The sequence below is a fragment of the Struthio camelus genome, chromosome 12, assembly GCF_040807025.1.
Source record: "Struthio camelus isolate bStrCam1 chromosome 12, bStrCam1.hap1, whole genome shotgun sequence".
Lineage (NCBI taxonomy): Eukaryota > Metazoa > Chordata > Aves > Struthioniformes > Struthionidae > Struthio > Struthio camelus.
In genome coordinates, this window is record NC_090953.1 from 8,795,219 (window position 1) to 8,822,625 (window position 27,407).

At 39.4% G+C, this 27,407-nt stretch overlaps 1 protein-coding gene across 1 annotated transcript in view; it reads left to right on the top strand.

Annotated features, from left to right (window-relative positions):
• The window catches only part of AGBL1 (AGBL carboxypeptidase 1), a 297,138-nt gene that overhangs the window by 128,768 nt on the left and 140,963 nt on the right, over nt 1-27,407 (top strand). Inside the window, exon 19 of the mRNA XM_068958765.1 lies at nt 25,098-25,227. Coding sequence (XP_068814866.1) covers nt 25,098-25,227 — 130 coding nt within the window. The remainder of the gene's footprint in view (nt 1-25,097; nt 25,228-27,407) is intronic.

The following is a 27,407-nucleotide window of genomic DNA, read 5'->3' on the forward strand; positions in this document are numbered from 1 at the left end:
TGGGCTCATCTGGAGAGTTGCAAATGCTCAGCTGGTGCTGGGGATGCTCTGCAGAGACCAGGCTCTGAGTGGGGCAGGACAGGGGTTGTAAGAGCAATCTGAGAAAGGGGATTGGAAAACAAACAATGAGGTATTGCATGATTCATGTGGGGGAGGGGGCAATTCAGGGTGTAGTAAGTAAAGAAAGAAGTGTGTGTGCTACAGGCAGCTTCTGCTGGTGCTCAGGTAGCCTGAGTGTGAGTTGTAATCAATGCACCTTAGCCAGTACTGCAATTGAACTGTATTTCTGAGGACTGATGGCCAAGAGAGCCATAATGGGTCATGGTTCAGTTGCCATCTGTGCTAACACTTACGAGAGATGACACAGTGACTGGTGGATTTATGTTAGTGTAACAGAGCAGAGCTAAGGCCTGAGCAGTGGCTCCAGCATCATCTTGCTTGTGCTTTCAGATGCACCTGGAAAATAACTTGCTCAAGTCTTGCAATAAGGAGCGATTTCTGATTATTTCAGGTAGCCAAGAGCAGGAGGTACTGGAAACTCTCATAAGACTTTCCTGGAAACCTTAGCTCCATTTTATACCCCTGAAAGGGCTGAAGAGATGGGATATGCCTCCATTGATCAGTCAGGTTCAGGAAGCTAATCTGCACTGCTTCAAACTTCCTAGTTTCATATCAGCCCATTGGAGAACATCTCTCCCAGACTGGGAAGGAGATGGGACTCTTCAGGACTGTTAGGAATGCTCTAATACATAGTGCTCTAGGCTGGCTTTTCTTTCTTTGCTTTGAAATGCTGCCCTGGATTCCTGACGGAATTAGAGATTTTTATCTTCCTCCTTCTGCTAGACATCTGACTCTTTCTATTTTTCTTCTATATTGAAAACTTAATTTCTCACAAATGTGAGACAGGGTGAAAATTAAACAAACAATCTGGCAGATGGACAGAATAGTACTTACAGCTCACTGCAGCTTTCCAGATATGACTTAAGAATTACAGTGCTTCATATTCAAACTTTTCTTTTTGATGCATTGGGGTGGCACAGGAGCTGACAGTGACATATGGAGAAGGCCCTGTTAGCAGGATTGAGGTTGTTACGTGATAAATGACACAGTATGTCAAAGGACTTTAGTTATCCATCATGCTGGTTTCCTCTGAAGATGCTTCCACTAAAGAGAGGAGTAGTTGCATAAGTAGCTGGGGGATGGTGTAAATAGGATCAAAGGTTTTCTCAAGAGAAAACAAGAACTGGAAAGCCCATGTGCCCATGGGAATTAATGACCGCTGAGTTTTACGGTCCCAGAACCTTAACAACAAAATGCATGTAAACATCCAAAGTACCTCAGTTTATATCGGTGTCAATAATGAGCCCCATCTTCAACAGAAGTTGTCTCAAGTCATTCAAAAAGTTTCAAAAGCCCACAAAGTTTTTGGTGTTGAACAGCTAGGCTTCCTCAAAAGAAATGCTGCATAGCATCTAATTTTGTAGTGAAAGCAAAGTTCTGTCCCCTAAGACATCCCCAGACTTTTCTTCTTCCTCCTTTTCACTTTCATTCACTTGTCTGAGCCTGTAATGCAGTGGAGTGAAAGTTATGGACCTGTGCTTTTCTATGGCCAATTAGAAGCATGGCAAAGCTGGGCAAATGTAGTAGCAGGGTGGTGGTGTTCCTCACATAAGTACAGGGAATAGGAAGTACTTCTGAGGGAAGGAATGGGGCTTTGACTCTGAAGACCCAATACAGGAATGTTCCTTGCAGGATGCTTTCTAATGTTTTTGGCCAGTCAAGTAATGGGTCAGTCTTTCACAGCTCTGTGCCTTGAGCTGTTGGAAAGTTTCTTTTTGCTTTTGATCTTGGACGTCTTCCCCTTCTGTCAGCTTTAATCCAACCGAATCTCTTTATCTGTATCATCCTTTTCAGAATGATGTATGTACCGGTGGCTGTTAGAGAAGAGAGGGGATGCGTGGCACAGAATAGACACATGTCCTGCTCAACCTCCTTTGGTCCAGCTCTTGTTACATCAGCCACAATGACTGTTTTCCCCTACTTGATTAATGGATCCTCAATAGCTATGTAGTCTATAAAACTAGACAAGACTAGTCTGTCTCTTTTGATCCTTGAACTCCTAAAAGCCTGGTTCTGACTCCGCTTAAGTGGTGTTTGTGTGCCACGTGCGCAGTAATAACTGGTGCCGAATATCAAATATCACCATTTGGCATTTTGTTCGTAACAGCATTTAAACTGAAGACTTTGACTTGATCATTCATCAGTGGCCAGTGTCGCATGATCTGGGATGGTCTTCATTTTGCAAGTGTCAGTCAACAAATGGATTCCTTTGGAGATGATTCAATCAGAGCCCATCAGTGAATTGGCTAGAAAAAAAATCATCTCACTTCCAGTTTATTAGCACAGCCTTACAGTGCATGCAGAGAGACTGTGGAACGTGACTGGGAGTATAGCCCTGTTAGGAGGGTGGCTACAGTTTCTGTAGCCTTCTAACAAACCCAGTTGTGGGAGGATGGAGTTGTAACTCCCTCAGCTGAATCTGTTCTGTAGTTAAATATAGGATTCAGGCTCTATGGCTGTCAAACTGGCATCTCCTGCCCAGAACAAAATTTGCAAAACACAAACTAACCTAAATATATAAATGATCCAGCCCCTTCCCAATCCTGTGCTTCACTTTATTTGACAGTACAGCTTTTCCTTCACAAACTCTTCATGTGATGAGACACTTATTTCAGCTGTTGACCCTTATCAATGATCAATGACCCCTCACTGGGAGATCAAGTATAGAGAACTAGGCTATTATCTGCCTTCCACTCACACATTTCTGATCAAAGCAGCCAATTTTACTAACACCTACAGCTGAAGTCAGTGATGAAGACCTGGCTGAGTACAGAGAAGAGAAGTTCTTGGAGTGGCAGAGCCAGGGGCAAGAAATCCAAAGGGAAAGGCTAAAAAGGAAAAGCCAAGCTGGGAGAAAAGATGAACAGGCAAAGCAATGATTCACACATCAACTTATATTAGATATAAAACTGGAATTTAAAATTTTTCAATCAGTGGAGTCAGGTAAAGCATCTCCACACCTTTCATGCATCTCCCATTTGTGTCCTCTTACCTCCCCTTCATCTGTTAAAAATGTTACTTTAGCTTTTTTACTCAATTAAATGTTGCTAGTTGCTAGGACTTTAGCATTATCCTCTGATTTCAGTATCTGTGCTTAAGCCAAAACAGGCAACAAATGCCTAAGCAGCTCTGAGAGGAAACTGTCTCTTCAGATGTTGCACAGGTTACTGTTTAGCCCAGTTATGACCTTTGAGCCTTTCCACCCTGGCCTTGGGGTTCTCTCTGAAAGTTTTGAGGCAGTGTGCTCTGGGTTCAGAAAACAAGATGGGCAGGATTGCTTTGTGACATCTTCTGCTTAAAAGCTATAGCCCAGGCTACAGGTTATCACTTCATGTTCATTAAATGAAACCAGATAATTTTTTTTAAAGAAGGCAGTTATCCTTGATGAGGTGTCAAACACTTGTGCTGTTCCCTCCCTTAGAGCACTAGTTTCAGTTGATAACCATGCGGCTTGCTTTGTTTCCAAAGTGATATGGAGGTGTTTGAATGTTTTAGCTGCACTTCAGTAATAGGTGCATGATATCAGTATTTCATAACCTGGCAGGGCAGCTTGTCGATAGTTTACAGTCACTGACGATGAGCTGGCATCTCAGGTTCACTACTTGACGTACTATCTTCATCTTTGTTTTTCAGGTTGTCTGTTTTAAAAGATCTCTAGGCTGTAATTGCTTTTGGGGCCCGATAATATTATATTGTTAGTCCTGGATTTAAGAATAGCTGTTGTCTTCAGTTCCTGTACGTTTCATTGTCTGGTTTATAATTATAGTCCGTAAATTGTTTTATGAACCTTGGGAATGAGGAGTGTACTGAAAATGAGGTGGTTCTCAGTATTTGTCTTGCTCTGCAGAAGACGGGGGGGGAAAAAAGAAAAATGTTGTCAAATGAGAAAAACAGCACTCTATTGTCATCCTTCTGGGTTTTTGAAGCAAGCCTAGCATTTTCTTCAGGATTGCAATCAGATATTTGCCCAGTAATACCTGGATTTACTGCACAAACTTTCAGGTAGACCTTCACCATGCTGCAGAAGTTTCTTAGCCATAGGAAACTGATCAGCTTCTTTTATTGGCATCCCTTTTCAGTGCCTGACCCTACAGTAACAGTTTTCTTTGCAAATCTGCACAACAGCACATGGGTGTTTTTTCTTAAGTTATACTTTTTCAGTGACGTGAGTAGAAGAATGGAATATAAATATTTTACTCATCTTGGGTTTTTTTCCTTGCTATCCCAGAATACAGTTTTTTCCTTTCTGTACTACAGTTGGGAGTTAGATCCTCATTTCCCGTCAGTAATGACACTGATTCTGAACTGAAGAAAGTTACTCAGAACTCTGTTTAATGTTGTTGACTTAGTGCAAAGAGTGTTTGAAGATGGCTGATTTTGTCAGTTGGGTTCAAAGAAGGCCTTCACAAAATGCTCTTAGTCAGCTATTGCACAGCAGATAGAAAACTTTTAAGTTTCTCTGGTTCTTCTCAGACTTTTATGTAGATTTAGTTTCCAAGACTTAAAAGTCACTTAGGATCATGAGTATTAGAAGATGTAGTGCTAGCTGAAATGCTGCACCTTACTAAGGACATCTTAATTTTGATGTATATCTGATCTGCTGTTTCTGAATCTTCTGAGTTTGCAGCTCCCCTGCAGCCCTCCTCTTTGCTGTTCTGGCAGTATACCTCAATATTGATTTATATATAGACTTTTGGAATTCAGTGTGGAATCCATCCACTCTGTCACCTGAGGAAGCTACCTTAGTAGTTCTCCTGGGTTCATAAAACAATTCATCCTTCCCTATCCAATAAAATGGGCCATACCACTTTCCTTAAGTAGCTTTGCCTCCTCTGGCCTATGCTATTAAAATATTTTTTTCACTCTTACTTCTGTGGAACTCTTTTGTATTGAATAACAGGGAGTGTTAAATGATCTCGTTATTAGTGTTCAGAATGTCTTTAGTATAGTTTAAACTCTCCTCAGATTTGGAGCAAGCTGACATCTTAATAACGTTCTCGGGTTTTTATTTTCCAAACCATAGCTTTCATTTCTGTGGCAGTTTCTCTTCATCACTAAGAAATAACAAGCAGTATTTGTGAATTCTTTAGCTAATAACTCAATGATTAGGGTATTAATGGCATCGTGCAAAATGACGGGGAGGAGGAGATCTGGAAGAGAAGAGCCACCATCAGTCTTGAAAATGGCAGCAGATTTCTTTATTTCTCCTTGACACTCATTTGGCTAAGTGGAATGGGATTGGGTTTATTCACTTTCTTTAAAAATCATCTTACTAGTGCTCCGCTTATCTGTAGAATATGTGGAAGAGCCTCTGAATTCATGACTTAACTATAAACATTGATGGAGTTTTACTCTTTGTATCTGCGTTTGGTGCCACTCATCCCAAATAGGTAAAATGTATCTCAGCAGGGTATGAAAAGGACTTGAAATCATTTAAGAGCCCCATAGTGGTTTTTACTTAGATTTAAAAACAAAAAAAAGGGGGGCATGTGCTGGTTAATTTTAAGTGGAGTGATATGAATAAAACATTTGTCTGTGTGGAACTGATTATATTATAATGTTCCTGTTGCTTCCAGTAGGGATTCAGGAAGGGAACTACCTTTACCTCCAGGTGTAGCTGTGTGTAAAGAAGTTAGAAGTTCAGCAGGGAAAAGAAAAGAGTTTTCATGTATGGTTTCTGGATTTGGGGAATATTTTGCCACATTTTGCTAGTTGGGTACATTTGAAAGGATGATGATATTTATATAAGATGAATCCAGTAGGTGCATGATTCTTATTTTTGACTTTTATATTTATATAAAAAAAATTCTGTGGTATATCTACATATATATACATAGATATATGGAGCTCATTGATGGTACTGAAGATTAAGAGGCTTTTTTGCAATGGTTTTAACCATTTGTAACCATTTCAGCATTGCAACTTTGACGTTTACTGAAGACATTCATAGTCAGTAGAAAGAAGGCATTTTTCATATCATGCAAAGTAACAGAAGGTAGAAGGAAGGTAGAAAAGCATGGCAAAGAACTACCAGTCAAGTATTGTGAGGCAAGAACTGACACTTGTCACCTTCATATTCCTTAGGTGACACCAAGTGTTCCCTTAATAGTGAGCTCTGTGTGATAGTATGCCATTACAATGGCAATTGGGGATGGTAAGGAAAGAAGACTTTCTTTTAGATCTAATTGTTGAAGTCATTTTATGCCCAGGAACAGAAGAAATAAGAATCCTTATGACTTTCTGTCCTAAATAATTTATTTTAATTTATTCTTCTTTTTAATACAAATTACTCTTTTAAATGTATGCACTGTCGTATGCACTGAATACTAACAGTGGAGTCTTACAGTCTGAGTCTATGAACGTCCTGAAACCACATGTTTTGCTGGCTAATCATTCAAGATGGGAAACCAGCGATTGGATGAACTTCCTCATTTCCTCCATTTCAGGAAATGGAAAATAGACTTCTAGATGGCCTTCTGAATACATTCTGTGAAACATCTGTCTTTTAGGTTGCAGGGCATGCTGGTCAGCATAGGAGTCTTGATCAAATTCTGCTTCCCTATGCTCCACTCTAGAGTCACAATTGCTTTGCTGGAGTAAGTGAAGCTGCTTTGCAGTCTGACAGAGTGGAACTGGAAGCATAATTCAATCTTGATGTCTAAGTTGCTCCTGGTTTCCTTATCCCTTTGTCCTAAGAAACAACTGTCAACTTTGTCGACCCATCAGAACTTGCCAGTGTAACATCTGGCTTCAACATCTGCTGGCTGAGGGAATGTGCTTTGCATCTCTGCTAGCAAGTAGCCAACTTTGTGTCAGGCTGTGATGGCAAGGAAACCTAATTTTGTTCAGGAACAGCAAAAGGAAGATACGTGCTAATACTTTCTTCTAACCTTGTTAGAATTTGACGCGTGTATACATACATGCATACGATTTATTTTTACTGTGCATGAAACCTGGATGTTTGATATCGTTTGATTATCTGGCTTAGCCTAGCCCCAGGGTGAATGTGCCTACTACATGACTGCTCTGTTGTTTATTTGTATTGACTATTTTTTGACTCTTTGGATAAATGACAAAAGAATTGACTTCCACTTCCGAACAGACAGTGGAAAGGATTGTGGCAAAGTTGTCTATTGGCATTCATCACTTGGAGTGATTTTTTGCCTGCATCTATCCTTACAACATTAGTACGTTTTAGCCCAGCTTAAGCTCTCATTAAAAGTGTGACCCACAATCTCATCCCTGTGCCTAAGCAATATATGTCTTGAGTACAATATTGTGTAGGTGTTTTCTGTGTGGACGTTCTGGGTCAAGTTTGAAGCTCAGAAAAGTGATCAGGTTAATGGAGCAGAAAAGGCCTATTTGCAGTTGCAAGCAAAGAGCTAAATAATAATAAATCAGTAAATAAATAAAACTTGAGCTGCTCACTTCTGAATGTGATTAAGGGAGTATATCCATTCAATCAGCACAGGCATTTAGCATTTGATGAAATCCTGAGAAGTGGATGTAAATAATACTTTGAGGATATAGTTGACTCAGATTTCCCTTGGCAATGATGGGAAATGTGTTTTGGAATCAACTTCAACTCAAGTCACTGAATCAGGGTTCCTGGGGAAGTGATTCTTTCCTTCAAGGCTTTTGAGTTACTTCATACATATGGAAATAAAAAATATCCAACCATCTGTTCTAAGCTTTATTCTTGATGCTTCCTCTGCATCAGAAGGATTTACTAACCTGCAAGAAATATGATTTGGCTGAATTTGTGTTCAGCCTGTTGTTTCTCTGTTCAAATGGCATCTCCCAAATTGCTACTGCATCTAAACTCCTTTTTCCTCTTGAGAGAGAGTTCATCACAATAATAAACACCGGGATCTTTAAGCCTCTGCTCTTTCTAAAGGCTTGTCAGTCTGGAGTTTTTTGAGAGTGGCAAGCATAACTTGTAGCAAAATTTGTGATGGATGCAGACTAATTTACCTCAGAACATGCTCTGGTGCATTGTCATTCCTTCAGATAACATCTCTGCTGATGCAGTAGATGGTTCCACATAGCATGCTAGGCAAATTGCAATGTGAGTGGAAGCTGGTAAAGAGAAGAACAAGGAAGAGAAGACCCTCTGAAGTACTCCAGTTGAAATAATGATGTAGGCTGTCACTGGATTATGTGAGAAACTGTTAGGCAACCTGCTATCGACCATGACGGATCACCCCTGGAGGATCCCATAAGATGAACAGAAGTAGCTGTGAAGGAACACTACAAAACCCAAAGCTCTCACTGTCTGTAAGGTTGAGTGGCCTTATATGTATATCCTAGTGACCCTGTTAAAATGAGTGAGACCTGGTGATTATTTGTCCTCTGGAGTAAGGAAACAGGCTTTATGAGAGTAAACGGGGATCTTGGAATAAATGGTGACTGCTAATCAGTCAGTAACTACTGACTCGTCCTGTTCTGCTTATGTTTCATCAGTTGGAGATCTTTGAAATAGGCTAATTTCTTCTTGAACTCTTGCCCCTACAGAGTGAAAAGTTCTAGACTCTATAGCTTACACGGAAAACTTTTCTTTCAGTGTCTGTATTGGCAGTTCTTTGGGCTGAAATGTGGGCTGGAAAGAGCATGACTGAACTGTGATCCATTTCTGCCAATTCAAGATAGTGAGCTCTACCCAAAAGGGTAGTTTCAGCAGTATAAATTAGGGCATCCCTGTGGCCGCTCCAAACGTACACTTAGCAATGCTGGGCCCAAATCTTCATATTCTAGCCACTTGGTGGTATCAGTGATAAACAGTCTGTGATAAGAGCATTTGGCATTCTTTTTCCAGCTGTTGCAGGAGTAGGCAGCACATTTTTGCATTGTGTGCACCAGTAATGTGAGATAATACTGAAACTCTTTCCAGGTAAAACTTCTACTCGGTGAACTACTTTTTTACTCACAGGGACAGAGAAGTAAAGTGATAGACCTGTAACAGATAGCAAGAGAACATGCATCTCCTCACCTCTAGTCATCTTTATCCACAAAGGGCATCTTGGTGTAGTTAACGTCTTTTAGTCACCTGTACAACAGCTCATAGCAGAACACACTGATCTTCAAAGGGAGCTTTATGCTTGGAACAAACTGAAAAAAATGAGGTTTGTTTACAGGGAATGGCTGCTAGATTTTCCTGTCTTCTCTCTGTTGTGACACCTTTCTATGTTAAAAAACAAAAAGGGAGGGTGAAAGGTTGATTAATCCTTGGGGTAAGGGAGAGATGGTGTCTTCTCTATATAAGAATAAATGAAACGTGAAATTTCTGGGCAGCGTTAGAAGGCCAAAGGAAAAAAACCGCAGCAGTGATATATGCTGGGCTGGTTTGCCATTCCCTATGAAGCCTGTTTTCAGTCTCAATACCTTATTCTATATAACAGATTATTTCTGTGCTGTTTAAGATGGTCTCCTTTTCTGCACAATCCTTGAACTTGTTATCAAGAGATTTTTGCAGCTGATGGGAGGTAGCATGAGAGATCAGGATTTGAGGTTAAGTAATATTCATGGTCAGTTTGTGGAACTGATCCCTTACTGGCTTAAAGGCATCTGAATGGCAAATGGATTTCATTGGAGGACCAAAGAAGGAAAAAATGGGATAATTTGGAAGGGATAGCTAGGAACCATGGATGAAAGCTATCAAATATGTAATGGGAAAAATGTATGTTAGGCACTAAATCAGGCCCTGTTTAGCTCTGTCAGTCTCTTTTGCTAGAATTCCCTAGATCTATACTAACTGAATGGGACTTATTTTTGTATCCTCCAAAATTTAGGTATATTTAAAAGTATTCACTGATATGTAGTATCCAGGATGTAGCTTTAACATTAAGGAAAACATGAGTTTGTGTTTTTGCATATGAACCACTATGCTGTTAATTTATCCTAAGTATCTGTGAACCACCTGATGCAGTATTTGTTTTGGACAACAACCAGTAACAGACAGTATAGGAGATGTGAGAATACTCTTTGCAGGCAAGTGTGAAGAAAAGCCACCATCCTATTTTTTAATGATTATAGACTGGCTCACAACTGGAATAATGAGGGTTTTGCATTCTCTCTAAACATTTCTACTTTGCAACTCAGCAGTACTTTAGCTGTTTGAAGGCTTAATGCTTAGGAGGTCACCTAATCACCTCTCTTTGCCTAATGGTATAAAATCATGTTCTGTGATTTCTTTCAAGCAAGTTGTATTCACCTGACCGAGCTGGAAAGTGCTAGACTGAAACTGTGCTAAGCAATTTCAAATCATTTCAACACCTGCAAAATTTGTGTTTTACTAATGTTTACACACAATTGCAGTTACTGCCTCTCTGCTAGGGAGCAGCTGGGGGCTGAAGGAAGGCCAGCTGCAGCCTGCCACAGCCAGCACTGGAGTGCCTACATGTATAAAAATGATAAAACATCTAGCCTTACAGTTTTCTAATTGCAGCTGGGATTTTGCAGCTGTGGAGTCACACCATAAGAAATATATTCAGTGCTGCAATTCAATGAGTGTGCTTTTCAGACCAACAAATCTGCCTTGTGAGCCGAAGAGAAATAAGCTCTATAGAACTATTTCTTCCCTTTTTTTTTTTTTTGGGGGGGGGAGGGGGGATTGCAATCCCTTTTGCTCTGTCTCTCATAGTTTTCAGTGCTCAGGAATAGAGATAAGCATCCTTCATGGCATAAATCTTTGAGGGGACCACTAAGCAATTGCTTTCCTTGCTGTGAACAGCATCAAAAAAGTTGTCTAAGCAAATGATTATCACTGTTTTTCTTCCTTTGAATGATCAATTTTCCACTTTTATCAAATATTTACTCTGTGACCTCAGACAAGTCATTAAACTGTTCTGTAGTTACTTTACGTATCTATAGAGTGATGGCAGTAATACCTTAAAGAAGCACTTTGGGCTTAATTTAATGATAATAGAGTTGTCTGAAATGGCTAAGCGTTTGCTTGATAAAAGATAGCCCTATTGAAATGGAGATTTCACAGAAAAAAATACCTTTCTATACTCAGAGAGGCTAGGGGAGGTTAATAAAAAATAAAAAAGTAGATTTTTCTTTGTGCATTCAAGAATGAGGGAAAATGTGGACCCCCACTCCTCCAGCTTACCAGAAAATTTTGGTGATTGGACCTTTGCAGCAGGGCAGAATCTGAGAACAAAAACTTTACCAGTTTTCTGGAAAATGCTGTGTATTTCTATCTCAGTTTTTATTAGTGGTGTGTGTGTGGTGTTTTTGTTTTTTGAGGGTGGTTGTAAACATTGCTATACACTAATAACAATTAGAGCTATTAACCATATTAGTATCAAACATTTTACAGCACAACATACCATTATTAATTATGCAACATTATTGGAAGGAAACTGGTCAAGAACAGTAGAAGGACTTAACTAGATCCTGTTCTTTGGGCAACAAATGATTTTGTTTCTTTATAAGTATTCCCAATAGCTAAGAGATGCTATAAAGCTGAGGAAGAACTAATTTACTTAAATGCAAATTGTGACAACTGTTACTTATACTTAGGAGAAAGAGAATATAGATCTCGAGTCATTCCTATGCCATTTGTTATTTGCCATTGTTTTTGCAATCCTGGTCAAAATAATTGCAACATTGTGCAACCTTTATTTCAATTGATCAAAATGGCCTATATTAATTTGCACATTAATTTTGTAGGGGATACCTCTGTGAGCTATATTGACTGAATATTATGCAGCTGAGGCTTTAATCTCTTGAGTCTGAGTGGTAGGATAGCTCAAAAAACAAGGAATCCTGAAAAACTCAAGAAGGAAAAGCGTTATTGGACGTTACAAGAAATATTTTAGAGACTCGCCAGCTTTCCTGCCTTTGTTACAATTCTAAGCAGGCACCATGCTTGTTTCTGTTTCAAATACATCTTGGAACTGAGCAAATTTTATTCCTCTCTAGTTTCTTCTATGTCATTCTTCTACTGATAGAGACATTATAGAGACAGCTCTGCTGAAAAGTGTGTCTGGAAGTAGTATCTAGGGTCATTTCTCAGCAGTGACAGAGCATTGGTCTTGTCTTTGGAAAGAAGTTTTGAGAGCCTCTTGGTTTGAGTATCTCCTTACTGTAAATGTCATGTTACCCTCTATAATGCTCTTAGCAGTACATAAGTATTGTCATTCACCTGTTAAGTTTGAACGTGTATTAACAATTAAAATGTGTTCAGCTCTTCTTATAAAGAGATGCAAGTTCTTGGTTTAAGTCTTCTCCCCAGAAGAAGCTTAAAAAGGATTTGCTGTCTAGGCATAGGAAAAAATGCAGCTTTCAGTCACTGATCTGAGTGAAGACAGTGTGGTCCTATTCTTTGCTTAGCAACTGAGTGTGCTCAGTTAGATCAGCTAACAGATATATAATTGACACAGTGCTGCTGAAAGCTTACACCCATGGGCCTCCTAAGTAGAAGGACTATAATTGTTACCCTTATATATGACTTGCAGTAAACAATTGAGAGGTTGTAGTTGCACTCTCTTCTTTTCCCCTTACCTCCACATCTAAGAAAGGGACTCTGGCAGTCTGGTACTTTGTCATTTGCTTTTCCATGAAGCATTTCAAGTTTTGACCAAGACTTGATATTCTTAACTCACTGAAGTAGGACAATGCCTCTTATCTTAAGGAGTTTTAAACTTTGTTACAAAAATTGGAAGCTGATCATACATTTTCTTCATGAGTGCCTTCAAACTTATCCATTGATCCCAAAATATTCACAATCCTTCCCCTTTGAGATGCGATCCTTCTATTACATTACATTAAAAGGAAGTGCAGAAGAAAGCCAAGGGGAAAAAAAAGCCCTGAGTGTTTGGATAAAGCACAGTACCCTCTATTCTGGATTACTGCTGATATCTTCTTATGCTTCAAACTTCCTGTTTTTAATTTAAGAACACAGTTAATTTATGGTCCTTAGTGTTCATTTTTTAGGTGCCTTGATCTCTTTTTTTTTTTTTTTTTTTTTAGGAAACTGGTTAAGAATTTCTTGACTTTAGAAGATGCTGAGTGCTTGCAATTCTATTGAATTTCAATAGGCAGTGATGAGTAGCTCCATATTTTGAAAAATCAGGTCATTTATTTCAGTATTAAAGTAATTTTGCTTTACAAATCTGTTTCAAGAGGGAATTTTTTGTTTGTACTAGCCCTCAATTAAATTCATCAATTACTGTGCAAAAAGAGCTTAAATTTCCCCCTACATACAAGTCTATACGAATCACTTTCTTATATTTGTTCCTAACTACTGCCCTGTTTTTTTGAGTTGTGTGATTTTTTTATATTATTTATTTATTTTTTAAACTAGACGCTTCCAGCAGGACTGCTAGAGTTAACATGTTTGTGTCTTCTATTACAAATATTTCAGCTCCCCTAGGATTATAATAGTTCCTCTTAGGAATCTTAAATCACTCCGTGCACCCTGTATTTTCAGTGCCAGCTTTACTTAGCACTTACATGAAGTGTCTTAAACCCTTGCCTAAATCTGTGCTTGGGTTTGTGAACTTTCTGGAGAACTGGATTCGTTTTTTAGATTTACAGTGATTCTGTTTGTTGTTGTTTTTTATATGTGGGTGTATATATATTTAAAATTTTCTAAATGTTTTGCGGAATTGTACAATTGTATTTCTCTAGTGTATACTTTATTTTAATAAGAGTGTACTGAATGCTTCATTTAACTTTACTGTTGTGAAGTGCCCAGAGACACTGGGCTTGGATGAGCAGTTATGCAAGTGCAAATTGTTGTAGTTGTTTTAGTATCAGAGTTAGCCTTCAGCTGAGGTCTGAAGGTCTGTAGTGCATGCGCATGGGGAGAAAGTAAGAGAGCTTAGTGAATCTGCAGGCACAACCCCAAACCTTTTAGCTTAACCCTGACTGCTTGCCATACTGGCTTGCAAATCTGTCCCTCAAATGCCCCTCCAGCAATGCTGGAGTCACTGGTGCCTGGTCTCTGAGGGAGACGCTAAAAGATTAGCTTCATGTTAGCAAAGGCACTGAATTTGCTTTGCTCAGAGCTTCAAGGTGCGGAATGGTTCTCTTTCTTCTCTTTTACATTTTTTGTAATTAAATAATTACTGTTTGACGTGCCTATCTTGGTGAGCACATGCTGCATTGGTAAGACTTTGTCTGGAGGCCAGCTGCAGCCTTGGTTAGTAGTTGGAAGGTTTCATATGGGATGATTCAAGTTCATCACCACGTAGTTGTCCTAAGACACAGTTTTACTGGGTGCTGCAAAGAATTCAGTACTTCTCCTCTGCTTTCCTGAGACCCTTAAAGAAGGGATATGGTAGAGGAGGCTGTGTGCACGTTTGTGTGCAGGAGGGTTCACGTAAGAGATACTGATGTATTAGGATCTTTTAACAACTGTAATGACCTTATTAAACTATTTGCTATGCATCACTTGTTAGCTATTGCATGAAGTAACCTCTAGTCGCTGGAGATGATGGTATCTCTAGCTTGTTGCTTAAGTAGTCTTCTAAAGTGTTAACGGTCTCCCTGAATGCATAGGGGAATTGGACAGTATGTTAGCCAAAAGCACACCACAGAGGTGAGGAGTATTATGTAGATGTAAAACATCTATTGGGAAAAAGCCATGTACTGGTAAAGATGCATGTAGGAATTTGTGTAGTTAAATGAAAGATAGCTGCTTCCTTTCAATGTTAGGTGGAAAGTATAACTAGAAAATGAGTGTTTAGTGTTTTTTTTTCCTGTTTTGACTTGGAAGCTATATTGCAAACAGCTTCTGATCCATATTATTCATCTCAAACAGAAGGGAACACTTATAAAGAAAGCAAACTTTTGTAGGAACTCTTGACTATTCTGTGGAATTCACAGGCAGAGCTAGAGATCCCTGATTAGAAAGAATGCAACAAGCCTGGATTTGTATATTTAATTATTCAGCAACCTATGAGGAAATGCTAATCACTCCCCAGTGAAGATTTGCCATGCAAGTAGTCTGTGAGGTTAGCAGAGGTCAAATCTCATAACATTATGGCATGCTCTGAAAGTGGGAATTTCCACTGACAGTAGTAGTAATATCGTAATCATATTAGTTTTACAGCATGGCTTTTAAAAAAAGGAAAAAAAAAATCTCATCTACTTTGAGCAATAGAATCTAGTTTTACCTTTCCTTAGCTAGCCTGCTCCTGTCTGGCAGAGAAAAGGAGTTGACAAACTATGCATTTTGTTTCGTAAGCTACCACTCAGCATATTTCAGTTAATGCTGCTTTGTCAGAGCTATAATTTACTAGTGGAGGAAGTGTAGTGTGTCTTTTGGTACATCAGCCAGTGGCCAATTCCACTATGAATCACATCAATCTCGTGTACAGAGAAGTCCCTTTTTGTGCTCCTATGCTGAGCTGAGTAACTTGGTGACAAAATAAACCCAGACCTGTGCAATGCCTGTCGATGCTACTTCCACTGTTTGAGCAAGTACAAGGATTCTCTGCTATTGGCTGGCAGTAATGTGGGATTATGCCAATTATTTTGTAATTTAGTAGCAACATATTCTAAGGAATCTGAAATTGAACTTTGATTCACAGTAACTGCTTTGAGAGGTTTTTTCTTTCCATTCTCATTCCCCTCCTCAGGAGCAGAGAGGATGTTTCTGACTGAAAGCAGTTCTACCTCCTGGACCTGGAGTCACCACTGCACACTTTCTTTTCTTTTTTTTTTTTTTTTAAAATGGGTCTCTACAGATCCCTCGGCTTGTGATTCTCTGTTAATCTATGATACAACACTTTATCCTTCAATGTTTATTGTGGTTTAAGTTTTAGACGAATTGTCTGAGGAGTTGTAATTCTTAGGGCTCATTTATATGCAGATAATGCACTGATTTAACTAAGATTTTTAAATCAACTTATTTAAATGGGTGCAACCCATATGTGAGCAATTAGCTTAAGCCAGCTAAGAATCCTCTTAAACTATATGGATATAAGCCACATTTAAATTAAAAAAAGTCAGAGCAGGAATTTGCACAGGCTAACGGACATTTCTTTAAAAATAAGCTAAGAAGTTCTATTCCTCCTTCTGTCACCAAATTTACCACTTCAGTGTTGCAGAGTTGTTTCACCTCTTGATACTGCTGCCTGCAAAGTTAGGATTTGTTGACATAGCTAAGGAGAATGTAAGTAGGGCTGTTTCAGGAAAACGTGTAAGGTGTGTTGTCCTGTTCCCCCCCGCCCCCAGAGGGAGAAAAGCCTAGACTTTTCTAGGAATAATGGATAATGAAAACTTGAGCCAAATCTTCCCATTGAAAAGCAGTATTTCAGTTCAGAAATATCGTTGTGATGCCTTTTGGGAGCTGCTGTTTGGCTGTCCTGTTGCCCTAGGTTCCCCTGCGAAACTACAACTCCCATATTGCATGATAATTCTCCTCCTTGCTGAATCACTGTCATGGAGTCCTCATGTGGCATTATGGGACATATGGCCCAGGCAGAGACCCTCTGTCACAGAAGAATGGGTGTCTGAGAAACCTCAAATGCGTGTTTTCTGACCTATGATGACATCATGTCTCTGAAATACTTTTCACATTTCGGATGATCTGCTTTGGAGTTTTGGCTGCAAAGTTGAAGCCTGTGGGGGGGAGCGTAGTGTATTTAGTTTGTGGGCAAAAGTCAGTATTTCCTGTGCAGAGAAGATACTTGTTCTGAGAAACTTCCTGAGCTGAAAATTGATTTTTCCCATTCAAAATCAGTGACTTGAAAATGCTATTGTAAGGCTTTCTTATCAATGACATGTAAAGTATTTGGAGATGCTAGGAAGAGAGACTTAAGCTGACCCCATGTCATGGAAGACGTCAAGAAGCACAGAACCCATTTTCTCTGTTCTCTGAATTCTTATTTGTTCCACCATAGAACAGTATGATGTGTTGCAACTTATGTTTGCCTTGTAAGTGACTGTGCAAAGTACAGGTAACTGCGGGTGAATGAGTTATCTGGTATTTGATGGCTGCTGCTGTTACCACTAAAAGAAACTGAAGTCTGCTGAGCATCCTTTCATGTGGAGCTGGGAGGCAGTCTAGCTCATCTATGATAATGCTGTTAACTCACCTGTTCAGTAAATCATGTGAACTTGCTGTCTCATTTGATTATGTCACTGACAGCATTAGCTGGGGGTGAAGCAGATCTTGTCCTGTGTCTCTAGTTGGTTTGTAACAAAATGTGACTTAATGAAATGTGTTCACAAAGAGAAAAGGAACTCTTATAATGAAGCTGAGCAAGGATAGCAACCCAGGTACATGCACCAAATGGAAGGAGCACAGATTATGCATCATTTATATGGGGAAGCAAGGACTGTCCATTGTGACAAAATCAGTCAGATGTAGAAAGTAAAACACTGAAACCTCATTACACTAATTAGTATCAGTGCTCAGCTGTAGGGAGGCAAGAAGAAGCTGGCAGAATGAGCCTTTAGAATTGCATTTGCCTGAGAGGAAGCATTATGCGTCATGGATTCATTAATCTGTGCTGAAAGGAAAAAATCATACTGCAGCCAGGGTCCAGAGTGAGAAAGATCCCTTCAACAGCATTGTTAAGTTGGTTGGCAGCGAGATGTCACAAGTGTCATTCAGAAGATAAGTTTGGCATTGTGTGTGTATGGTGCAATACAGAAGAGAAGGAAGTAGTAAAAATTTTCCTCTTAAAAGCCTAGAGATAACCCAGTATGGCACTAAGAGGTCATAATGCAGTTGAGAAATAGCTATCACTTGTTACTTCATAGGAATTGCTTAGGAGAAGATGACTTTCTGGCATTGATTTTCATCATCTAGTTAAACAGTGCATGCTTGTCTTGGTGCCCTGATACTGATGTGGCCTTTGCTCGTGACGAAAGCAGGTCTGAGGGTAAACTGTGGTGAAAATCAGGCCTGAGGGCTATTGGCATCGCAGTAACTTGTAAGAAAGCAAGGGAGGAGACCGTAAATATAATTTAGGAATGAGATGCATACTTGGAAGGAGAAGAGATATGGAATATAGGGATTTTGGCAGCTGAAGAATGATGTGCGTTGAGTAAAACTGTAAGAAGGGATCCAAGTAATAATACAGCGAAGAGTATTGTGGGTCAGGTTTGAAATTAAATAGATGAGCTCAGCAGGGAAATCCTGAGTTGTGGCTGTTCTAGCATTTCTGCAATCCTTTCCTTACACACAGTAAAGTGTGCTTATTTCTGCAAGGAAAAAGTAATGATGAAAACAGAGCAAACTGAACAGCAGCATTCTCAAGGTACTTTGGTTTCTTATAGTCCATAAACCCGGTTTTCAGTTTTTCTTGCTTCTCCCTTTGGCCTGCATGAATGGCAGATCACTCGATGTACTCCCCTGCTAGCTCTATGAAGTCGTTGCAAACTAGACGAGGAACCAAGTTTTGAGGTCTCCAAAATAGCATCTGTACTCACCAGCCAAAAAGAACGGTGCCACCATCAATCCTTGAGCTTTCTAAAATGCCAGGCAAGCCAGATCAAGAAGATGCTCTTCAGTCTCAGTGTGTTGTTTTGAGTGGGAGGACAGATTTTATGCCTTTCCCTGACACACCTCATATTCACAACTGGGGGGAAAAAAAAAAAAAACAGAAAAGAACAAAAACACTCAACTCTGCTGCTGGGCTTATTTAGGGTTCACTAGTCTATTCTAATATTAAAAGTCTGTATTTCTCTTTGTGTCCAGCAGGATCTGTATGATGCTGGTTTTCCTGGGTGACTCATTTTTGCAGGCTTATTTGCAACTTTTTGTCCATACACATCATTCCATTTTACTTCCATCATGTGTCTGCTCCTGAATTCTCAGCTGCTTTGGTTGTATTGGGAAAGCAAATGCCTTTTGATTTTGATTCTTGATTCTGTATGGGCTCCTTATTAGTCATGTTGCTTTCAGTCTGCAGGAAAGACCGAATGGCCAGTAGTGAATTGTTAGCTGCAGTAATGCTGATTCATCAGTGTCTGCATATGTACCTTGCAGCTATTCATCTGTGTTTCGCTGCATACAGGTGAAGATCTGATACTTTGATACCCCTAGTAAGAGTGTCACCTTCTTTGTTCTTTGGAGTACCTGGAATCACTTCACTTCAGGGAAGCCCTCTAGCTTGCCAAGGTGCAACAGTGAGATGACCCAGAAGGAGCTTTAACCAACCCACCTGTATGGTGGGAAAGATATTTTACTATTAATGGTGCATTCCAGAGCAAACAGGAAAAATACCCCCTGCCCCGAAGTGCCTTTCTTTGGTTCTAGCTGTAGAATACTACACTACAAGCCTGTAGGCTTGTATAGTATTCTACTATACTACAAGCCTGTCCATTTGTCTGACATAAAATGGAATAGATTGAATGAACAGCTCTACAAAGGGGGGTCCTCAACACTTTGTTCTTTCTCTTGTGTTCAGAGGGTGGAAGGCTAGCTTATTTTCATTCTTCAGCTTCTGAAAAATATCTGAATGTTTCAAAACCACAGACTGTTCTGTATCACATAAACACTGTTTTATTGGGTTGCTCTCAACAGAAAGCAGCCAATATTTACCCGAGGTTATGCTGCCATGGGGATATTCTGTTCTTGGAATAAGCATTGGCATCACAAGGCAATACCATAATGTGCTGCCCTAATGGCATGGGATGAGCATCCCTGTGGAAGGGGCATGTGGTAGATGTAGTCATGTTGGTCTTACTGCATGGGGCTTAAGCAGCTCTGATAACCATTTTCTCTGGCTTTGGCTGTATTTCTGAGACCTACCTTAAAATTATGAGGAAAAGGTTTGCTGGTACTGTGGCTTCCTGAAATCAGTCTATCTCTCTGAAATTCAGACTCCGAAATCAAGTGGTTTGTGGGGGTTTTTTGTTTGTTTTTTGTTTTGTTTTTTTTTCCAGGGTTCCTCTGAGCTTTCTGAATGGAATGACCAAAATGCATTAATACAGATATTCTTTCTTCCTTCCTTCCTTCCTTGGCGGTAATTATTTATAAATGTCTGGCATATTGTGTCTGTTGAGGCTGCCCCGTGCTGCTCAATGGCATCCTGATGTTTGCTTGCACCTACTTCCCTTTACAGATATTCTTCTCCTACAGTAGCACTGCTGCCTTCTATTAAGATGTACAGTGAATGGTGATGCTGCTTTCTACATATCAAACACAATGCAGCCCTTTAGATTTTATAGTTCGCTGTGCCCCAGGTGCTGTTATTGTCAATCTTGACATCATGCATTCGATATGATGGGCCCTGTCTTTCCATTTATCTGTAATGGACAGGAGATTTTGAATCATTTTATCTTCCAAACATAGCAACAGCTTTTCTTTAAAAAGTGACTTTCCTTTCTCTTTCTCTCTCCATTTCTTGCTTTCTTTCTTGTCTAATCCTTCATGCTGTGTTTGTTTTGCAGCCTTTTTACTCTGCATCTCCCCTTTTGTTTAGTTTTGTTTCTTCCTTTGTATGTAGATATTTATCTCTCTTCCCTCCCACTTTTGCATCTGTATATGACCCCAATCCAGCTTACTGCAATCAGCTAAAAGGTTCCTTTGACCAACCTTGGGTTAGGGCCAGGTAGTGCCTCCCTGTCCATACATGTGATTCATGCAGAATTTATTGCAATTAGAAGCTGAGGTGCTCAGTATTTCTTCTGCTGTGGAGGAAACCTTGCCACTGTGGAAGAAACCTTGTGTCAGGGTGTGTACAACAATTTGTGTTTTTGTGTTGGACCATGAACTTAGCATGCATGCAGTTACAGGAAAACTGGACATGGTGCCCAAATATATTTCAGAGAAAGTCCTAAGTCCCTTAAGTATACTACTTTTCCTCCCCAAAAAATTCAGCTTCTATGTCCTTTTGAAGTGTCATGGGATCTAATTTCTCATGTTGCTTGAGGCTGCTGTTTGCTTACATGATTTTGTTTGAGTAATACTCAAAATTTGCCTTGTTCTCAAAACCAGGCAGGTTTATTAGTAAAACAATAAAGAAGACATCTTTAGTAAAGCTTAAAGTCAGTTTTTGAGGTACAGGACGAAAAGCAAAATATTGCAAGCTCAAAGAAATTTAAAATCTAATCCTAGCTTAAACTGAACAAGCAGTACTACTTTAGCTACTTAAGCTCTTTCCCATCAACTCCCTATGTGGTGCCCTTGTCTTCAGAACAAGGGTCCAATGTTTCTCTTAAAGGTATATCTGCCTACTGAGAAGGGGATTCTCAACCTAATATTTCTTTCTGTGGTTGTATCAGCTTCAGAAGCCAGTGATCTACTTCTCAAAGAGTAGTTTTGTGCAGTTTGGGGTGACTGCCTGCACTTATGCATCTTTGGAGTTGGGGCTTGTATTCAAATAGAAGCATCCTTCATGGCATATGATGGTGATATCTGACACCAGCTGTCATGAGTAAATTCGCGTAACGATAGGTTTGCTCTGCTCAAAACCAGTCATTCAATGTTTGAGAGTTATACGTGTTCCATAAGATCCTTTCTCTAGGGGCTGGATGGCTTGAATGCTTCAGGGTACTGGACTATGAGGCACTATGGCAGAGCATCTGAAGGACAGGCAGCCCAAGCGTTCCTTTTCTTGGGCATTTGTGGCTGATGAACACCTTATCACATATCATTGTGGGAGTATTCCTGTGTCCTTTTAGAAAAGTCTAGTTGGTAAGGACCAGAGGGTCTTTTCTTCTACCAGCTCCATAGCTTCTATTGAGTCATTCTAGAGATACCTCCAGAAATAGAACAGCTTTATGGTCTACTGGAGAAGGTCAAAAGTCAGATTGTTTTGTTTTGTTTTTCCTTTATCTGGTAGGAAAACCATGTGATATTTGCACAGGCTATTATTAAACTGGAGAGGTGATCCTTTCTACACTGGTGTTAATGGATCATGTCACTGAAAGCCTGTGGCTGAGTGTTTAATGGAACCATTTCAGTTCTCACACAGAACAAAGGGAGAAAGAGCCTCCTTTCCCAGAGCTCTGCTTGGTAGCCATGTGCTGCCCAAGGGGCAGCTAATAGCTATCCAATAGGCTGATCCCCATCAAAGAATTTCCTGGCTGTTCAAAAGTAGAAGAGGCAGTGCTATAACAAAAGCCTAATCCAAAATATTAGGTTTGCGAACAAGAAAAATGCAGTTTAATTATGGTTTGCGTATGGGTAATGCATCTGGGTTGAAGATATGTAACAAATAGCTGAATTATAGAGATTCTATACAGAGACACAGAAGTAGGGTTTTCTTTGCTTATTGAAATTTTTTGAGGCAAATGTTTTCATTGTCCTTTAAGCTGCTACTAGTCCCACCCAGAGTGGCAGGTAGTCTCACTGATGTTGCTAAGGAGAAAAGATGCATAAAGCATTTAAAGTAAATATAATAGCTTGAATCTTTATTGTAAAAAATGCCTTTGATTTGAAAAGTAAATTTCATTAAATCCTGTGAAATGTGCAAAGCCAGTCTTGGTTTCCCAGTCCCTTTATGTGCTATCAGCACTTGAGATCAGCTTAATATTTTACTTTTTGCCTTGGCTGCAGAGCGTAACAGGCAAAACAATTATCCATGGATGTCATTGCTGTTGGGAAAGGGAGAGGGTGAGAAGGAAGGAAAGAACCAGGGAACAGCACTGGCAGGGAACTGGTATCTACAAAAGTAAACATACTTTAACAGTAAGATTTGATGGGAACTGCAATAGGAAGAGTCAACATCTCATAATTAAAGTTCTGCATCTCCTTAAGAGTTGTAGATATAAGCTGTCAGGCAGAGGGCTAATACTTAAAGGTGGTTTAAATGAGCAGGGATGTTAGTTGTTGAAGGGATAAAACCAAACTTTTTTTCTCTCAGCTTTTTTTTTTTTTTTACTAGATGTTCTAAAGGAATATGGTCTTGCAAAGGAATTTTTAGTTTGATCTAAGAAATATTGAAATAGAAAGTCTGGAGGTGGTTTGACATTCCTCTGTATATTTACTTAAGCTTTTTGGAAGTAGTACTTCAGTTGTGTCACATTTCTACTTCTCTGCATGTCTGGCTGTATGTGGACTCTCCCAGTGTGTACTAAGGCGTTTTAGCAGAGGGAGACATGCAGATGGTTTGGGTAGATAAAAGTTAATGTAAATCCAAACTGGAAAGGAAAATAATGTTTTATTTGTAAACAATGAAAATACTGAAAGAAAATATTTCTGTAGTTCTGAAATAACTTTAAAAAGCACAAAAAATTGTGTTATGTTGAGATTAAGTTGTAGTATGAGAATAAAAGTCCAACTATCATCCTTTCCTGTAGGATGCAAATTCTGTTGTTATTTTCCAGTTATCTAAGCTCCTGGATATAAGTGTGATGCAGGAAGGCATCACACGCTTATGTCAGTGTTTGGTTCTTAGCTTTTACTAATTACATTGGGAAAAGATGCAGTTCAAATGACTCTTTATGTAGTTATACCTATTAAAGGAAACCATGTATGTACATAAATACTTGGCAGAAATACAGCTGCTAATCTCAGGTGAGCAGCTGTTGTCCAGAAGATCAGGAGAGGTGAGCCTACAGGTAAGTTTACCTGAAAAGCCATTAAGAAACATAATGGAAATCACCATGTTTTCCTATAAATTTTTTTCAGCAGAGGGATTGCATCAGCGTTTGTTGACTTCCCATGTGTTAGCTATTGCTAGTATTTTCCAATCTGCAAAATGAGTAACGTGGGAACTGTGGATTATGAAGGAAGACAGGGATTCAGGTGACAATGATAGTGAATCTAGAGTAAAACAAGAATGGATCTTGTGATGTTGTCAGAAACCCCAAGATGGCATCAGAGCCTTGTTTTTCTACATTTAAAAAAAAAAATGTATAAACATTTTTAGTTACTGTTGTTATTTGTTTCCTCTCATTTTTCTTCCCTGTATATCCATTGTTTCTGTTCTTTTTCAAAGCATTCACACATAAGGACACTCTTTCTTTGAGAAGACTATCCATGTGGCACACCCTAGCCGCCATGCAAGTCTGCCTGTACAATACCAGACCTCATCCGCACATGTGCATTTCTTAAATTTTTCTGTTACCAGAAGGTTTAGAACAGCAAGGTTGGGTCTGTAGCTAGAAATTCACTGAGTGCTTAGGATAGGTTTTATTTTGTGCCACTATAAGCATGCTAGTGTTGAACTGGATAATATGGAGATGGACCTATTGCAATCTCAGATACAATACAGGTTTTATTCCTCAATCTTATTAGCGTACCGCAATTTGCAAATTCCAGATCAAATTATATCAAGTCCTTTGAAGAGTGTGAGGAGGTTCTGAACTACACAAATTCGCTAATGAGGGAGATCAGTCAGATTTTGCAAAGTTACACAATGATGTAGTCCATGCAGTCAAATATCTTCCACTGGTCACTGATTCATAAACGTTGTGTTCAAGCCAATTAAGAAAGAACCCCAGATTTGCACTGAGAAAGTTTTTCATTTAGGTTTTTATTCAGCCTTTGAAGTGAAGCTAGACAACTGTTCTACCTAATGACGTAGCATATATCAAGATTTTCTTGACACATGCTTTAGATCATTCATGAGAAATGCAGCTGAGAAGCTTAAATGAGATAAGCTGGATATCTCATTTAAGTACATACATATTTCAGACTGGTCTAAGCGATTCAAGCACATATCTTCAATCTCAATGAGTAGGTATTGGAGATTTGCTGTGGAGGTTTTGAGAAGCCTCTGCTCTATGTAATCTGGGTGAATTTCATAGATCACACAGAACATTTTGACATCTTGTTTGCAAGTTGTCTACTTATTTTTTTGTACTTGAATAAAGGAAAACTGCATTCTCTTTCAGGACTGCAACTATGTGAAACAGAGAGAAAGGAAATGATGAAATTAATATACTCTAAGCACCTCTAAAACAAACCAAGGACTGTTTGTTTATTCCAGCCCAATTCAAAACTTTAATATTTATATACTAGAAGGCACCCCCTGTCCTAGTGCCAAGACAAGCCAGAACCAGTAACTTTCTGAAATTAGCTCTATTTTGGTAGTTTGTGATACGTTGCTTTGTGGTTTCAGCCATCGTTGTTCCTTGAGTGGGGACGACCTGAATAGACAGTGGTTGACTCCTAGTTCCCAGCTCCATCCAACCATTTACCACGCCAAAGGTCTTCTGTACTACCTGCGCAGCATTGGCCGGGCTCCTCTGGTGAGTCTCTTCTAATATCTTTGTAAGAAACTGTGTATGGATTGCTTATTGCGCTTGTCTGAACAACCTTGTTTTCGAGCTAGAATGGATTAGGAAAGCATCCTGTGTGGTAATGCTTTCATCTTTACTGAAGTGTTTTGGAAGTCTTGAATATTCTATTACTTACTGAATCTTCCAACCAACATCAATGAATTTCAGAGTCTGCCCACCTGGAATATAAATGAGAAAATGTATTCTTTAAAGCTCTTTAATATCCTCAGAGTACTCCAACTAAGCTAAATATTATGAGCAAGTTATTGCTATCTTCATTGCAATGATGTGAGAAATTTCACAAAGATTTTATCTGCATGGGCTATGCAAAAGCCCATGTTGGAACAACCTGTGCAATGACAATGACACTGGAGCTAGCCCTCAAAGGGGCTGAACTTCCATGCTCCTCTGGTGAGGGAGTGAAAATGCCCGTTTCTGTGGGTACCACAAATTTCATGAGATGTTTCTCATCTCAAAGTGGCAGCTGGGGTAGGGCTGGGACTATTGCCATCTGCACAGTGTTGCCTAGCAGAAAGGAAAGATGGGTCTGAGACCTTGACAGGGATAGCACAGGTAGGTTCAAATGTGACTAAAGATGTAGATGCAACAATTGGCAGACTGGGTGCCGATAGCTACGAAGACAGTCGTATCAGCAGGAACTTTGTAAAGATTTGCAGTTCCCTCTGATCTTGATAAGAAAAACTCCAGTCAAGGTGAAAAGATCTGTGAGCTTCTATAAGTGAATTTTTGTGGAAATGTGGTTTTTGGTCAAGACAAGAGCCCTGAAGTTCAACTCTGCAGCATGGAGATCTCAAGGAAGTCTGGTCCTAGGTGGACATGCAGTTATGAGTTTACTCACCAACCTTTTCCTATGGTTTGGAGCCATGTGGGATCACTCTTTTCTTACTCTATTATTATCTGTCCTTTCCTAATTCACAGTCATCCCTGTCATATCCAGGTGCCTAAATTTGAAAATATACCCATCCAGTGCAAGTTTTCATCATTGCTGAATGAAGGGAGATTATTGATCCTATCTTTTCTCTTGCTTGCAGGCTATATGACAGACTGCTGATAAACTAATTTTTCTTTGCCTTTAAAGAGTACATTGATTTTAGTTTACGCACACTCAAAAATGTCTTTTCCCTACTCCAAAAGTAAGATGGGTTTCTTTTTTTTCTTTTTTCTTTTTCTTTTCTCAAGATCCCATGGAACCAGGTTCACTGATAACTCATTTCATAGAAATCATTTGGCTAGTTTCATTTATCCTAGGGATGAACAACCAATTTCTTCAAAGCAAAGAAGACTGCTTGAAGGAGAAAAGGAAAGTACTTTTAAAAATTAACAGCCTTTTAAACCAAAGCCATTTTAATTGGTAACTACTCCCATTGAAAATAGCCTGCTAAATGTTTGTTTCCAGTTCTGTCATCAACTTTTATAAACCCTAGTAAAACAAGGGGCTGGTGGCATTGTGGCCCTCTATGGCATCTCCTTTTGACTGCAAGGAGCAACGATACGTGTCTTCCAGCAGGTCTGTCTGCAAGGCATAGTGATTTATTTATTTTTAAATGTCTGAAAGCCTTCAGTCATATTTGGAAAGCTCATTGTGAATAGAAAAATCTAAATATGTCTACCTTAAAACTCTAAGTGATTCAGATTCCTCTCACAGCAATGCTAAGGAAAAATGGAGATTTTATGGAAAAAAAAAAAAATTCAAAGTGATCTGTTTTCCAACAGAATTACTTGCTTACCGTCTTGTATTTTCCTTTTTCGTTACTTTGAAAGGTGGCTGGTTCTGTGAGTCAGGAGGAAGATTGTTTTTGAGTTAGAAAACAGCCCTTACCTTTACAGTAATCTGTTCTGGCAAATAATTTAAAATAGATAAAAATTTGCATGTATGCCTTGAGTCATATCCTGGTGGTGCAAAGCTAAGAGTCTGGCTGTTTTGTATATATTAGTGTAGCAGCTACACAGAGGGGACAGGCTGGAGAAAAAGGACTGGTAAGTCCTAAGTTTGCTTAATGTTTGCCTGGAGGTGTCCCAGGAAGACTTACTTACTGGGCTCTCAGGCTACAAAGTATTGCTTAGTCTTGTTTGGTGAAGCATAAGCTACTCTGTAATGTAAAAATAAAGCAGAAGAGCGTGTTATAAAG